The following is a 17370-nucleotide window of genomic DNA, read 5'->3' on the forward strand; positions in this document are numbered from 1 at the left end:
CGTGATCATGTGAGGAGCTCGGAGTAGAGTCACTGCTCCTTCGTGTTGAGAGGAGCTGGTTGAGGTGGTTCGGGCATCTGATAAGGATGCCTCCTGGACCTCTCCCACTGGAGGTATACATAAAAATGTAGACAAATTTAGAAAAAAAAATGTTCTAAGAATTCTTTCAGAAACTCTGAACAGGTTTTGGATTGTAAAGGTTGTGCTGAATCGGAATTGATTTTAAATCAGACTTTTTCTGGAAACTGTGTAGCCTATGAGCCTTTAAACTCAGATATTTGGAAACTCAGGCTCTTTTCAAGCACATCTGGAACACAACATAAAGTCAAAAACTAAAGAGTTTTACTCAGTAAATGCTTTAGTAATTAAATAAATTACCACTCGTGTTCAAAAAGTTAATAGTAGTAAAGTTTCTGAAACTTTTCAAATACATTTGTCATTTGATCACATCTGAACAAAATGAAACTGTATCCTGCAACATAACATTAGTTGGCTACATGTTACATACTGCTGCCTTATCCTTGAAAATATATGTCTGATTTAAATTTGGCATCCTCTCATCAGTGTTATGCTTTAAAACATCTCAGAACACTGGGAAACTCACATCAACATCCCCCACCTTTAATAACGTCTGTTCTTGGAGTCTTCATAGACATTTGTTCTTTGAATTTCTCTCAATGTCTTTTATTCTACTTAGTCATACACTGAAAACTGTTTGGACATTTTTTTCCCTCAAATATTTCAGTACATAAATTTAAACAATAATATAAAAAAAATTATTAAAACAAGTTGCCTGGGTAGGTCTGGTAGCTATTAGATCTTAGATGTATCAGGTGGAGTGAGCTAGGATTGGATCCAAATTCTGCAGGAACTTGTATTACCAGGAGAGGGTCCATGTCTAGTAATGTAAAGTTTTGTTCAGTCAACTTATCTATTCTATCCAGTTTTATTTACAGAGTGCTTTTCACAACAGATGATGATACAACCAGTTTTACAGAATTAAATCCTAAACCCGAGCAAGCAATTAAAGGTGACAACGGCAAAGGAAAAAAAAAAAGTATCAAGGCTTGATATAAGCAGTATTGTCAACCAAATGCCAGTGATGCCACCACTCACATATCAGCAAAAAATTTCATCAGTTATCAGAACTTAAGTTTTACCTCAAATCAAATTGTTTGTTTGTTTATCTGCAGTATATCAGATCATGTTTGCTAGCTCAGGAGATCCCCCACTTGACAATGGTTCATTGCAATGAGGTGAAGACCATGTTTGAACACGAAATCAGCACCATTGGATCTGTGCTTACATGGAAGTCCTCTAATCCTCCTCTCCCACTTCCCCCTAAGCGGAGAGGGCAGTCAGTAAGTAACATTTTTAGAAGACTTTATCTATAAATAACCCTGAACTTGAATCACTGTACTCAATTAAATAGCCATTTAATGCACATATAGTATCATTTCTTGTGACTGGGTAGCTATTTTATTTTATTTTTTACATAGCATTTTTCCCTGGTGGAAAAAAGTTACCCATTAATAGCATGTAGTACCTCCAAAAGCACAAACAACTGTTGTCAGTCATTTTGGCATTAACTAGCCAAGGATTAGTTTCTTGATGTAGGTGACTCAATGTTTGGCCAGATTTCGTGGGTACCTTCCCTGGCATTTTACTTGTTGTTCCTTTGGTTTAATTTCACAATGATTCGCAAAGTGCCTTTTTTCCCTACTCCAGGGAGTGGCGTGTGTGTAAACAAACAAACACTTTCTATGTTGTTTCTTTGCAGCAAATGCATATATGTGTTTGGGATGTCCAGTCTCTGTTTAAAATTACTTTAGTGAAGGGCATTAAGGTTAATGCAGAAGAGACGGCAAAGGTAAGTCTCAGTGCTTGTTGGTTACATTTGGTCATTATTATAATAATAATGTATGATATATAATAAAAGCCAAATAAGTATAATAATATATAAGATTTAAAGATTTGAGCAATTGTCTGTCTCTTTCCCAGGTGCAGGTCCGTGCTGGGCTGTTCCATGGTACGGAGATGCTGTGTAAGACAGCAGTAAGCAACGAGATCAGTGGCCGTTCTGAGTATGTATGGAACAGGACTTTGGAGTTCGACATCTCCATCTGTGACCTGCCACGCATGGCTCGGCTCTGTTTTACCATCTATGCCGTGATGGACAAAGTCAAAAAGCAGAAATCTACCAAAAACCCACAAATTAACAAATATCAGACTATCCGAAAAGCAGGAAAAGTGGTGAGAATTTTGCAAGCACATCTTTGAGGAGTTCTGAATTAGATGGGGAAGAAACAAAGATTTTATTCTATTTCATCTCTTCTTTTTATATATAGCATTATCCAATTGCATGGGTGAATACAATGGTGTTTGACTACAAAGGACAGCTGAAGACTGGTGACATCATCTTACATACCTGGTCCTCTTTTCCTGGTGAGACAGCTTAAACTCATGTGGGAATTTGTATAATTACTTCTGCTGAGGGTTGGGTAAATATGAATTTTACAGGGGACTCTACAGTGCCTTTCGAAAGTTTTTGGCCCCCTTGAACTTTTCAATCTTTTGCCACATTTCAGGGGACACAATTGTAAAGTGGAATGAAATTTATTGGATGTGTCAAACTTTTAAAAAAAATAAAATAAAAAACTGAAAAGTGGGGCGTGCAATATTATTCAGCCCCTTGCGTTAATACTTTGTAGTGCCACCTTTTGCTGCAATTACAGCTGCAAGTCACTTGGGGTATGTCTCTATCAGTTTTGCACATCGAGAGACTGAAATACTTGCCCATTCTTCCTTGCAAAACAGCTCGAGCTCAGTGAGGTTGGATGGAGAGCACAGCAGAGCAGAGCACAGAGGAACAGCAGTCTTCAGCTTGTTCCACAGATTCTCGATTGGATTCAGGTCTGGACTTTGACTTGGCCAGTCCAACACCTGGATATGTTTATTTGTGAACCATTCCATTGTAGATTTGGCTTTATGTTTTGGATCATTGTCTTGTTGGAAGATAAATCTCCGTCCCAGTCTCAGGTCTCTTGCAGACTCCATCAGGTTTTCTTCCAGAATGATCCTGTATTCGGTCCCATCCATCTTCCCATCAATTTTGAGCATCTCCCCTGTCCCTGCTGAAGAAAAGCAGGCCCAAACCATGATGCTGCCACCACAATATTTGACAGTGGGTATGGTGTGTTCAGGGTGATGAGCTGTGCTGCTTTTACGCCAAACAATTCGATTTTGGTGTCATCTGACCAGAGCACCTTCTTCCACATGTTTGGTGTGTCTCCCAGGTGGCTTGTGGCAAACTTTAAACGAGAAATGGCTTTCTTCTTGCCACTCTTCCATGAAGGCCAGATTTGTGCAGTGTACGACTGATTGTTGTCCTATGGACAGACTCTCCCACCTCAGCTGTAAATCTCTGCAGTTCATACAGAGTGATCATGGGCCTCTTGGCTGCATCTCTGATCAGTCTTCTCCTTGTTCAAGATGAAAGTTTAGAAGGACGGCCGGGTCTTGGTAGATTTGCAGTGGTCTGATACTCCTTCCATTTCAATATGATTGCTTGCACAGTGCTACTTGGGATGTTTAAAGCTTGGGTAATCTTCTTGTATCCAAATCCGGCTTTAAACTTCCTCACTGAACTTCTGGAGTGAGTTTGCTGCACTGAAAGTAAAGGGGCAGAATAATATTGCATACCCCACTTTTCAGTTTTTTTATTTGTTAAAGTTTGACACACCCAATAAATTTAATTCCACTTCACGATTGTGTCCCACTTGATGATTCTTCACAAAAAATTAAAATTTTATATCTTTGTTTGAAGCCTGAAATGTGGCAAAAGGTTGAAAAGTTCAAGGGGGCCGAATACTTTCGCAAGGCACTGTATATACTGTGTGTAGTGTATGTTTAAAAGTTTTATTAATGTCAGATTGAGAAGACAAAGTTGTGTTATTAGTTGGTTGTTTTTTTTAAAATTTATATCCTTATTAGATGAGCTGGAGGAGATGTTGAACCCTATTGGAACAGTCCAAACAAATCCATACACAGAGAATGCCACAGCACTTCACATCTGCTTTCCAGAATACTCTGTGCATCCTGTCGTGTTTCCACCTTTTGACAAAGTATGTATATACAGTACAAAATAAAATATATACATGCCTCATTTCCAGGAATGTTGGGATGCTCTGCGAAATGTAAGTAGAAACAGAAAGCAATAATGTGCAAATCAGTTAAAGATTATCTTGCATTCATTCTTTCATTGTCTGTAATCCTCATTCAGTTCAGGGTGGTGTTGGGTCCGCAGCCTAAATGAAATCACTGGGTGCAAGGCGGGAACACACCCTAGAGGAGGCGCCTGTCCTTCACAGAACGACACATACTCACACCCCTCACACCTAGGGACATTTTTTAGGGGTCCAAGCACTGCAAGTGCTGGAGCCCTATTGTTTTTGCTCTGTTTCCTCTTCTTCTTCTTCTTCTTCTTCTTTTTCTCCGATGAAACGCGATGGGCAGCCCAAACCATAGGTCCTACAGACTTGTCATTTGGTCAACTGGTAGTAAACCCTCCCGCTACTCAGGCGCAAAGAATCAGCCCGATCAGCCTGATGGTGGCGCTATAGCGACGCGGAACGCGTTGCTCCCTATATCTCCTGCCCCGTGTAGCGTAGAGACGAAATTCTTTTTTCCCCTGATTCCTCAGGTCAGACCCTACAAAAAAGCCTCAAGAACCCATAAGCTCCGCCTACTTAGATTTTGAGCTAATTTGCATAATATGCAAAATTGCACAAATTTTTGAGCGCGAACTTGTCTCTGGAAATATAACCAATATGGACATATGTGGTATCAGCAGAATCCTAAGAACCTGAACTTTAATAATTATTCAAAAAAAGTTGGAATTTCATCACTGGTCGGCTTCCAGACTCCGCCCAAATACAGGGGTGGAGCTCGAGTTCCAAAAATCACACAAATACAGCTATAACTCACAAACGCTTTCTCCGAATGTTACGATACTTCACATGCTTGATCCCTATAAGGGATGGAAGCCATAAGTACTTGGCTGTGCAACTGCAAGCCTAGGGGGCGCTGTAAAAGCAAAAAAATTGTTACGCTTCACAGGATTGTCCGATTGACATGCCGATTGGTATGCGTGTAGTGGGTGATGAGCTGACTTAGATTCTATGACGATGATGTCATATTCGAAAAAACATGGCCGCCATCGACCAATCAAATTTCAGCAGCTGTTTCATGACCTTAACAAGGTCCTATCATCATGACACTTGCATGGTATGTCCATGGCAGCACTTCCTAAGCACATAACAATTTTCATTACGATAGCCACTAGGGGGCGCATTTCAAATTTTCTACATGAAAATATGGAATATCTCAGCGAAATATAAACATATTGACAAGCAGTTTGCTTTATTGCATACTCTGCATAGTGTCTTACAACTTTGCAATTCCAACTATTGTCAAAAAATGCATAGTTTATCCACAATAGTCAGGTATGTGAAAATGGAGCTTTTCGTACTCCTCCCTGGAAATTTGTCTTATCAATAAACAACTGGTATTTTTGCAATCTGTATAGACTGTAGGTCAATAATTATTCACAAAAGTTTGAACTTTTGACATGCTGTTGTGGCAGTAATTTAACAAATGTGCATGGGCGGGGCTCCATGCACTCTTTGAGCTATAACTACAACAAACTTCACCCAAATCAAACACAACTTGGTGCACATATGTACATCATTACTCTGAAGCAGTCTGCTAAATATGCCCGCATTGCACAGAAAGGGGGCGCTACAATTAGACAACAACTGGTTGCATAGGTTCATAATTGATTACACTGCCACCTAGAGATGCAGTACCAGCAAGATGAGACAGTTATATTCTGATGACCATGGGAAAGGAGCTTGTGCGTTTTCATATCATTTGGCTAAAGCATTTTTCAGTTTCAGCTGTTAGTTATGTGAAGTTTTGAATACAAGCTGTACTGCTCTTTTTAAGCAGATCCTGCTATCACACAGTAATGAAAGTTCCACATTTTGTTGATAATTATTAAAGTTCAGGTTCTTATGAATCTCATGATAACACATATGTCCATATTGGCTTTTGATCCAAGCACTAGTTCATGCTCAAATACATGTCTGTTCCCACTCACCTGCCTGGAGCCTTCTCTTTTTTGCTGAATCCCCCCTCAGCCCCTCCTTCTCCTTCTCACACACAGACTGTCACCTCTCCCCCTCCCCTCCCCCCTGCCAGTCAGAGAGGGCCAGAGGACACAGACAATTGAAAGCAGTTTTAAACAAATCAACAGTAACATAATGACCACCTCCTTATTTTAGTTTCAGTATCCATGTTTTCAGCTCCACTGTCCAAAGTAGCACTTTGTAGATCTAACATTACAGAGAGGGGTGCACCTCTTGCTCTGCATACTTTCATTGCTCCCTTTCACATGTTCTTCAATGGTCAGGACACATACAGAGCAGATATGCTGAAAATGTATGACCTACTGTCTCTGCCTTTTTTATCTATAATGTGGACCAACAGAGTATGTGTGTAGACAGTGAGTGGACACAGGTTTTAAAATTATCCAACAGCACTGCTCTTTCTGATCCACTCATAAGAGCACAATACAAACTGAGATAGTACCACAATGTCAGTGTCACTACAGTGCTGAGAATGTATGAGATACTGTCTGAATTTATGTCTATAAGTTTGACCAATAAAATATATGTATCTCAGTGTGGACAGTGAGTTGACACAAATGTTAAAATCTCTAGCAGCACTGCTGTGTCTTATCCACTCATAAGAGCACTACACACACTGCCATATCACCACAATGTCAGTATCACTGCAGTGCTGCGAATTATCCACTACCCAAATAATATCTGCTTTGTGGAGGTCCTGAACATTGGGTCAGAATCCAGGGTGAAATTCCAGATTCAGTTCTGTGCTCTGGGCTGTCTCTGTAACCCAAGCCCCACGTTCACCTGTCTGCAGACCAGAAATTCACTCACTCATCTACTACCCTTTCTTCTTAGAAGTCAGAGCACCAAGGATCACATTTTAAAGCACTACAAAATCTATCTTAAAGTGTGGCTCCTGTATCAGGAAATGTTATATGCTACTTTCTTGCTCTGCAAAGACTGCTCACTTTCAACCTGCTCTTCAATGGTCTGGACACCTATTCAGCAGGTATAACTCAGGTGTTGGAGTTGTAAATCCCTCAGCATCACTGCTGGACAGAGAATAGTCCACAGCCAAACACAGCCAGCAGAGAGTGTCCTGTGTCCACTGATGACAGACTCGAGTACAAGCTACTCCACATCATATCTGCTGTTTGGGGGTCCTGAACATTAGGGTGAGAAACCAGAGTGCAACTCCAGAGTGACTTCTGTGCTCTATGCTGTCTCTGTCATCCGCTACTCCTCCAGCTCATGCTACACCTCCAGCTCATGCTACACCTCCAAAGAGATGCCAGAACAGCATGGAACACCTTATAAACACTACACAAACTTCCCCAAAAGCCCCTACTATCTCAGGACAGCTCATATGCTAGCACATTGTTCTTCTACCAGCGAATACCAGCTTGGACCCCGGGAATTGTCGCTTGCGGCTATATTTAGTTTTTAATTTTGGATTCACCTACCTACCAACATGTGTTTTTGGACCATGGGAAGAAACCGGAGCACCTGGAATAAAGTTAAAGATTATATTTAATTAAACATTTTACATATACTATATTAAATAAGGCATTATTGCACATGTTGAAACAAGACACACACATATATATAGCACATTTAAAAGACAAGTGTCAACCAAAGTGCTGCAAGAAAATAGCCAAATAAAGAATGAATTACAAATTAAGGTAAAATTTCCTATTCTAAGCAAGCTTAGGAATATAACCAATAGAGGTGTAAATAAAAAAAAAACATTTATGTTATTTTTGTTTGAAAACATACGCCTATTTGAATTTGATGCCAGTAACACATTACAAAACATCTGGGTCCCACTGAGCTCTGTTGCCAATTTCAGTCAAAAGTCTTTGTCTATCCTCATAAAACTAAAAAGAGCATAATGCACAAAGTAGAAACAGGTATCATCATTGAAATTGTAAAATCATGCTTCTTTGTGAAAGTGAAAAGTGAAAGTGCACAAAATGGTCTTATTAAAAGAAAAAGTTTGGAATTAACTGACACATTATTCATTCATTATCTGTAACCCTTATCGAGTTCAGGGTCACGGTGGGTCCAGAGCCTACCTGGAATCATTGGGCGCAAGGCGGGAATACACTAAGGATGGGGCGCCAGTCTTTCACAGGGCAACACACACACTCACATTCACTCACACACTTTTTTTACTGTGGGAGGAAACCGGAGCACCCGGAGGAAACCCACGCGGACATGGAGAGAACACACCAACTCCTCACAGACAGTCACCCGGAGCAGGAATCAACCCCACAACCTCCAGTTTCCTGGAGCTGTGTGATTGTGACACATTGACACATTACTGCAAGCTAAATATATGTAAGAAGTGTATGGGAGGGGCAAACGTGCTGAAAGAGAGAGAGTGTGCAAGAGAGAGACGGTTAAAAAAATATAAAGGCAATACCAGAAATATACAAATTGCCATGACTCCTGAGGGCTACAAAGCAAGGTCATCCCTAAACAATGGCAGCATGTTTCTCTAAAACGTGTATGTGTTGTTCAGGATTAACCATGCCTTCATAGATTATAGATGCTGTGTTATGACCTGTGTGCTTTTAACAAGCTGGATGTTCCCTCTCCTCTTTTCGCTCATTGGACCACAGCACACTTTTTTCTGTTTGCCTCAGTTCGCCTTAAATGTGCTCAAGCCCAGAAAAGGTGGTGGCATTTTTGGATCCTGTTTATATGGTTTCTTTATATGGTTTATATGTGGATGCAGCAATGTGATTTCCCAAGTGTTTTTGAGCCAATAATGTGATTTTCATTAAAGACTTATGCCAGTTTCCAATGCAGTGTCCCCTGAGGGCCCTATGATCACAGCCAGCCAGAATTGGTTTTGAGCCATTTGCCCTCTGTATAGGGATTTCCCTGGATTAGAGTTGACTAACCCTATAATGAACTTCTACCTTCAAATACATGGTTTAAATGATTTGCACATTCTGCTTATGAATTCTGATTTTATTTACATTTGGCAGACACAACTTTTTTTGAAAATGGCGTTTATTGTTAAGATTTGATATTGCATGTTGCATTTTTGTTTGTTTTGTTGTTGTTTTTGTTTGTATTGTAGATCCTAGAGAAAGCTGCAGAAATTGCTGGAGCCAGTGATTCAATATCAATGGTTAGTTTACATGCACAGACACACAAGCATATTAATTGTTTTAACAACCTTAAATAAATTAAATGTTTCTTTTCCTAAGAATCCTGTATTCTTAAAATATTCTTAAGAAACACCTTATATGTATCCTTACAATACCTGGCACAGGCAATAAACCATAACCAGAAAACCGTAATTCAGCATTATTGTATGTTGCTTGCAATGTGTCTGCGATATATAACCTGACAAAAGCAATCCATGCTCAGTAGTGCTATACTGTCAGTTTACATTATAAATGTCAAATCCAAAATAAGGGAAAGAAATACACCCCCAAAATAATGCTAATATGTGTAAGTAATAAATGGATATAACACATTATTCCAATTAAATACTATTTATTCTTGGAAGAATAAATATAGGTAAAAATATAAAATATGATTTAATAAGTTAAGCTATAATTAAAGGTTTATGCGTTATAGGAACTGTAACAAAATCTACTAATTAATTTTATTTTTTTTTGGTTCTTTTATGTGACAACTTCAAGCCACCTTACTATAGACAATACCAGAGTAGCACAAGTTGTATTCTTGGACACTCCTTGAATTTTAAGATTCTCCGAAGGCATTTTAGAAATTTAAGTCACGTAACACTGACAACAGCCTTTACTTTTGTCTTTTACTCTTTTGTGCTTTTTGCTGTATGGTTATTATCTTTGTCATTAATTTGTGCCAAGTATATTGATAATTGTGATACTTTTTTATTTAATATTGATTTACATAAGACCACTTATGATGCCATTTAAAAAAAGTAATCTGTTCTATGCCTCCTGAACTCATACAGACCTATAACACACTACATCCCCCATATTCAAAGTTACCAGTTTTAAGTCACTGTAGTCTTGATGCCAATCTCCCTGAACCCCACCTTATCCAAATAAGTCAAACTTTAGGTAACAAGTGTTCAGCTGGATTGGTTTCATGCTCTTTTGCAGAGTATAATCTTGCACTTCTATGGTGTGTGTATTGAGGTTCTTTTCTTGGACACAAACTGACACAGTTTTTTAGGCACATTGTCTGAGATTGACAATTTTCTGAAAATAAAACTTGGTGTAAGTTTGTGTAAATAATGGACATCTAACAAAGTAGATCATTGTTGTCTTTTTTTTTTAATAAATAAATAAATAAATTCATTAATTAATATATTTTTAATAGTGTGGCCCTTCCGGTACTTCCCAAAACCTTCTGATGTTGTGCTTTGGCTTATGCTTAGCATTTAGTTCATTTACATTTTCATGCCTGGTTTCATGATGGGTTACATATAGATATAGGGCTGTAAAATTGTAAGTTAAATTTACATTTAAAATATTTGGCCATTATTTTAATTTTACAGTAATTCTCTTTCAAAATGCAAGCCCAGGATTACTTGCCAGATGCGAATGACCATTTACTTTGTATTTTTAAGTCTTTTGACTCAGTCTCATGAATTTTGAATTACAGACGGTCACACTCTCACACTAAACCTTGTACCTTGCAGCTACACTGACCATACAGGAGCACTTTGGAGTTGTACAATTACACACCGTAGTCCATCTGTTTCTCTGCATACATTCTCCCTGCTCTTCAATAGTCAGAAACAGATGGACTAAAGTCTGTAATTGTAGAACTACAATGTACTCCTGTGTGGTCAGCAGAGCTGATAAAATGGACACTGAGTGTAGATATAATGCAGGTATTCCTAATCCAGTGATTGTTTTTGTAAATATGTCCGACATCAAAATTAACACACTCTGAGTTTTGGTGGAGTTTATATTTTATTATAGGCTCTTTCTATTTGGAAACCATAAATATACCACAGTTGATTGTGTACATCTTTGTCATCCTATTTCAACAGTTAAAACCATTGTTTGCCACAAAAAATAACAACAAACAAAAAATGTCAAAAGCCATATTCTAAAATGTCATATTATCTATAATACATTATATATTTTTTCTATTGTATTATTCTGTTTATATATCCAATAAAAGTAATATAAACGTTTTCTATTATATAAAGTAAAATAATCATAGAAGAGTTGGGCTGTGTTTATTCAAAGAAATCTTTATGTCTTTTGAGCAGGCCAAAGAAAAGTCTCTTTATAATATAAATATGATGTTATATGTGTCAACTTTATTTCAGAAATGTGTGCCTCTCTGTGTGCATAGGGACGTGGAGGAAAGAAATTCCACATTGAATTGAAAGAAATCATGGAACGGGATTCACTTTCACAGTTATGTGAAAATGAGAAGGACCTGATATGGACTCTGCGGTATGATTGCAGAGAGAATTTCCCACAGTCTCTTCCCAAATTATTATTATCCGTCAAATGGAGTAAGCATGAAGATATGGCTCAAGTATGTACATCAACAATTGTACACACAATCAGCTTTTGTTATTCTTCCTCATTACTAAGACTGAAATTAGACAGAAGTACTGTGACAAATCCTTCTTCTCTTGGTAATAATGATTGTCGGTTAAAGCTACCTCATGTTTTTATTAGTGCAGTTACCAGCTACACCTTATCAAGTAAATAAAGTCCAAATCCTTTTTGGATTTTATTCTTATAAATGCAATAAAACCACCAACCTTTGAACCTATATCCATTGAACCTATATCTAACTAACAAAGCAAAAGTTTTATCACTGACAAATTTGATTTTGATTGTTTCCTGCAACTCTGGGACTAATAGGCAAGATAAGAGAATATGCTTTAGACAAATAATACACGTTTGAAACATTCCACAATAATAAAGAAAAATTATATATATAATATAAATTTTCCACAACTTAAAGAATTATTTATGTGCAATATGTTCTGCTACAGAAATGCTGCAGTTTCCATTGAGACCAATAAATTCTTATCTCATTCTTATTGCTCTGTAGTTACAAGCTCTGCTGCAGATCTGGCCCAAGCTAAGTCCACGAGATGCTTTAGAGCTGCTGGATTTTAATTACCCCGATCAGTATGTCAGGGAGTATGCTGTCCGTTGCCTGCAGGACATGAGGTAACTACTCTACGGTCCACATCCATTTATTTATTATGCAAAACAGTTCTGGTTTCTGTGCATAATGTTTAATGACTAATTGCAATGCAAAACTGCAAACCTGTATACTGCTTTTTGATTATTCAGTATGGAAAAAATGAATGCAATTATTGCAAAATTGTGGGTGACCTTGGCTAATTTACATATTTTTGGCTTCCCAAACCTTCTCTAACAACTGTGTAAAAAGATCTGAGAATGAAAGTTGAGGTTAAATCACTTATACTGTAGTAATTATTATTATTATTATTATTATTGTTTTTTTTTTTTTAATTAATATGTGACTGAAAAAATGTTTCTCTCTCTCTCTCTCTCTCTCTCAGTGATGAGGATCTGTCACAGTATTTATTACAGCTGGTGCAAGTGTTGCGTTATGAACCATATTACGACTGTGCCCTCACTCGATTTCTACTGGAGCGTGCACAGAACAATCGCAAGATTGGACATTTCCTCTTCTGGCATCTTAGGCAAGTGTTTGTGTAGAAATGTTAATGAAACCTCTGTTCTTAACTGTCCTTTTTCTTTCCCATTTCCTTCTTGTAAAGTGTCCTCTGTGACAGCACTGTGACTACAAAGGCAAAACATTACACAGAACTGAATTAAGCAGATAATGTCAGCCAGTGTATTTTTTGTTTTTGTGTATTAGACGACAAAGGATGTAAGTTCCTTGTCTGCAAAAATGGCAAAGTAGCATAACCATATTGTGAACTTGTTCTTCTTCTGTAACTTTTTAAATATTTCCTATGTACTTAGTTCTTAAGGATGTCTGTGAACATTGTGTGGATGTCCATAAAAGCTTTATCTATGCTGGCAACAATTTGAGGGTGTCCAGTGTGCCAATTTAAACATTATAATCCATTAAAAGTCAGATGCCAGGTATTGGGAAACCAGACATGCCTTTTAAACCAGAACCTGGCATATTATTCACAATTTATGTCTGAATTCAATCATAGTAATAATACATTTTATTTGTAATGAAATCATACCAGTCCAGTTATACCAGCTTAAGTCCAATAATAACAGCTTCCACTGTTCTGGAAATGCTTTCCAGAATTCGGAGGAAAGTTGTGATTTGTCCACTCTTTCCAAGTAGAACATTAGACCACTCTGGCCAAAGCTTGACATTGAGAGTCGTGATTTTAACCTTGAGTGTAGCTCCTCTGCCATGAAAACCCAATGCATAAAAATAATGGACACATTGTGCTGCCATTGTTCAAAGTTGTTTGGAAGTTGATTACAGGAACTGCTTATTCCGGGCGCACCGGTTTCCTCCCATGCGCGTTCAGGGTGTACTCCTGCCTTGCTCCCAATGTTTCCAGGTAGGCTCTGGACCGACCGTGACCCTGAACTGAAGGGTTACAGATAATGAAGAATCTATAACTTGTTCGTTATTTAGAACCTTTATTTAAGTGACATGCAGGAAAAACTTTATTGTCTTTTATATTGTGTTCATATTTTAAAACAAATTCAGAATTTGATGTATGCAATACAATTCAAACTTTCAAAGAACATATTTCCAATGTCTTTCTGATTGTCTAAGATCAGAAAGACACCGCTGAGTTCTCTTGGGCCAAAGAGAACAGAACAGAGCAGTGTCGCTGCATAAAGTTGATGTACTTTCTCCTTGTGTGACAGTGTTTCAGGTGGCATTACTTGGTGAAGTCATGAGTCTTCCAAAATAATCCTAAATCCATGTGGTTTTATTTGTCACAGTAGTGTAATGGTTTCTCATGAAATGACACCTGAGCGCTCAGATCATATATGTTCCTGATTTCAGGCCTTGCACTACACTGAACTTTTTGAATCATCTCATGAAGCTTGGCACAATGTAGTAAGCCATGAACCATCTTTGGTCTCAAAGAGATGGCTTTTTGTGGATGCTGTTTTTATATCCTTAATATAGAGCTGCTTATATTTAAATGTTTCAGAAGGGGTAAATTGGATATTCTACAAACATTCACTTTTTCTTTGTCCTGTCCTAGTATGTTGCAAGCACCACATTCAAAATGTGTTTACATTTAAAAAAAATAGTCACAGCACACCTTTTAAATAAAGATTCAAGAAAATTTAAATATGTTTTTGAAGTTGTACATAAAACTGGATTCATTAATTTATTTAATTCATTTATTCAATTTTTTGTGCTTCCAGATCAGAGATGCACATGTCAGCAGTATCTGTTCAGTTTGCACTAATACTGGAGGCATACTGCAGAGGCTGCATACCCCACATTGAAGTATTAAAAAAACAGGTGCTCTGCTTCTCTGTTGAATATATAATAATTTCATGATCATTTAGTTTTGCTACTTTGACATGCCACAGCATGTGCTGTCTTCCTCAAAAATACTTTGTGTATTGTACATTACTTACTGGTTGAAGGAAAAATGCTTGCACATATCATAGTTGATCAAGTATTAAAATGTTAAAAGAATGATCACAGCTACAGATATTAGAGGTTAATATGAAATTTAGGAATTCAGATTTGCCTTATTGTGCAGGGGAATCCCCTTTGTAGATAAATATTTTCAAGCCCCCTACTCAGACATGCCTTGATAAGTGCCAAAGAAACTTTGATATTTTGATCATTATTTTCTGTTTGTAGCTGCATTGAATGATACCTGTATAAGATACTATGATACAGAAGTGGAATCTAGTCCCTTATTTCAGACATGAACAACTTATGTAGTTATTATAAATCATTTTTCTTATGTAGATAAATGTGTGAGCTATTTAAACAAAAGTTTAAAAAATGTTCTATGGTTCATTTAGTAGTGTAAGGCAGAGCCATGTAGAGTAAAGATGGGTGTCAATGGAAGTCCCAAATGGTCTCGTGACTCATGCAAACTTCAAATAGCTCTAGGCAGCCAATTTAAATGCATAGAGTCAGAGAGAAAGAAACTGTGCATATTTGGTCATTAGTCTTCAAGAAATGCATTGTTTATATATATATATATATATATATATATATATATATATATATATATATGCCTTTAACAAAAAAAAAAAAAAAGGCACCACAATTTCAGGATTACTGTGAAAATCACGTTACTTGCCCTGCAGGCATATTTTTAGATTGATGACTCAGTTACAAGCATGTTTCTGTTGTTGATAGTTTTAAATAATTTTTAAATTATAATTACTGCTTTTTAAACTTGTACATGTGGTTTCAGTAATTGTATATTGACCTAATCTTAATGACTACTGTGAAATCTGTGATATCAGGTTGGACAGAAGGAAGTGCCAAACTTTGTTTGCATGTGTAGAAATCTGCAAATAAAAAATGTATATTAAAATATCATATCCAGCTAGGACATTAAACCGCATATGTTTGCACACACAAAAAATATTTTACCATGTGGCTCTGGTTTAATGTAGCCATTAACATTTTTTGCTCAAGAAAACTTGGCAACCTGTAATTTAGCTGCAGTAGACAGTTAACCTGATCAGGATCAGGTTGAAGGTTGCAATTTCATCCCCAAAAGAACAATCATTAACTTCTTGTTACAATCAAAAATGATCTTTCATGCTGTACTTATTCACAAACATTAATTTAATGCCCGTATATAAAGACATTTTTCCACACACATCAAAACACAGCAATAAACTACCACTAGGTTTTAAAATACTTAAGGTTCAATCCATCTATTGTTCTTCCGTTTGGCATTGTAAGAAAAATAAATCAATTGTTTTTAAAATAAATACGCTTCCTTTTACAAATCTTATTAAAATGGAGGTTCTCCATGTACTGAACAACTATATATGTGGTATAAGTATGATTGTAATATTATAATGTCATGTTTGAACGCAGGTCGAGGCACTCAGTAAGCTGAAAGCAGTAAATGAGTTGATCAAACTGGGCACAATAAAAACAAAGAATAAGACGAAGGAGGCTCAGCTGAAAGAGGCCATGATGAAATGCCTTAGACAGACTGGGTTCATTGAGACTCTGTCTGACCTACACTCACCACTTAATCCCCAAGTACTCCTTGCTGGTGTCAAGTAAGATTGTAATTTATCATTGACACACTGACAAAAAGTTATTTGACTGCTGCGTTCTTTCACCCGTTGCCTCTCTATCTCACTCACACTCTCTTATTCTCAGTGTGGAGAAGTGCAGATACATGGACTCTAAAATGAAGCCTCTGTGGATTGTTTATCATAACAAGCTGCTGTCAGGAGACACACTGGGAATCATCTTCAAAAATGGAGACGGTGAGAGAGAACAAAAAAAGGGGAGGAGAAAGAGGAAGAGAAATGGACATGAGTATGGGAGGAAGAAGGGGTGTAAATAATTGTACTAAAATAGTTTCACATCTTGGAAACTAAAGCCATTATTTTCTTTCTCAGACCTAAGGCAGGACATGTTGACTCTACAGATTCTGAGGTTAATGGATATGCTGTGGAAAGAGGCTAACCTGGACCTCAGGTAGTGTGGATATCAGCATTTATAAGTGCTATTAATTAATTCTGTAAGAACAGAATTGCACATGAATTCATTCACCAGCTCCATTTTGTATGAGAGCTTTGCTAGTGGAAAAAGCAAGTATAAATATCTCAGCAGTCAAAGGACCAGAACTTGCCACTTCCAGTGTGAATACAGTTTGCCACTGCATCAAGGAATGCCACCTAAAAAAACAAGTATGCAACTTGAAAGTTGTATATCAGTTCTATGCAGAAATTCCACCATGTTTTCTCAGATAGAACAAACAAGTGTAAACATGCTGTGGATTGGTTAAAATTGACATTGAGTTGTCTGTGCCAAAGGTAAAAGGGACCTCCCAGATTGAGTGCAATACGTTCCAAAGGCAACAACTCTCAGGCAGTGGGGTGACTTACATATGTGTGAAATGATTTGTTCCATGGAAATGTAAAGTTTTTCATATTTAACTACAAGGAAAAGTGATGCAATCCAGTGGTAAACATGTCTTTGTACCAACCGTTCGAGTTCAAATTCAAAACAAAATTTCTATTTTAAAAATACAAGTTCTTTG

General features: G+C 37.4%; 1 protein-coding gene across 3 annotated transcripts in view; it reads left to right on the plus strand.

Moving 5' to 3' along the window:
* Positions 1-17370, plus strand: part of LOC136678598 (phosphatidylinositol 4,5-bisphosphate 3-kinase catalytic subunit beta isoform-like) — a 50325-nt gene that overhangs the window by 22794 nt on the left and 10161 nt on the right. For 2 of the 3 annotated variants that reach the window (XM_066656643.1, XM_066656645.1), the window contains exons 7-19: positions 1194-1361; positions 1781-1870; positions 2002-2253; positions 2349-2445; positions 3994-4124; positions 9280-9330; positions 11508-11696; positions 12225-12346; positions 12706-12849; positions 14531-14630; positions 16188-16378; positions 16482-16591; positions 16727-16805. In XM_066656643.1, coding sequence (XP_066512740.1) covers positions 1194-1361; positions 1781-1870; positions 2002-2253; positions 2349-2445; positions 3994-4124; positions 9280-9330; positions 11508-11696; positions 12225-12346; positions 12706-12849; positions 14531-14630; positions 16188-16378; positions 16482-16591; positions 16727-16805 — 1724 coding nt within the window. The remainder of the gene's footprint in view (positions 1-1193; positions 1362-1780; positions 1871-2001; positions 2254-2348; positions 2446-3993; positions 4125-9279; positions 9331-11507; positions 11697-12224; positions 12347-12705; positions 12850-14530; positions 14631-16187; positions 16379-16481; positions 16592-16726; positions 16806-17370) is intronic. The other variant, XM_066656644.1, reaches the window with a different exon arrangement.

The sequence above is a fragment of the Hoplias malabaricus genome, chromosome Y, assembly GCF_029633855.1.
Source record: "Hoplias malabaricus isolate fHopMal1 chromosome Y, fHopMal1.hap1, whole genome shotgun sequence".
NCBI classification, from domain to species: domain Eukaryota; kingdom Metazoa; phylum Chordata; class Actinopteri; order Characiformes; family Erythrinidae; genus Hoplias; species Hoplias malabaricus.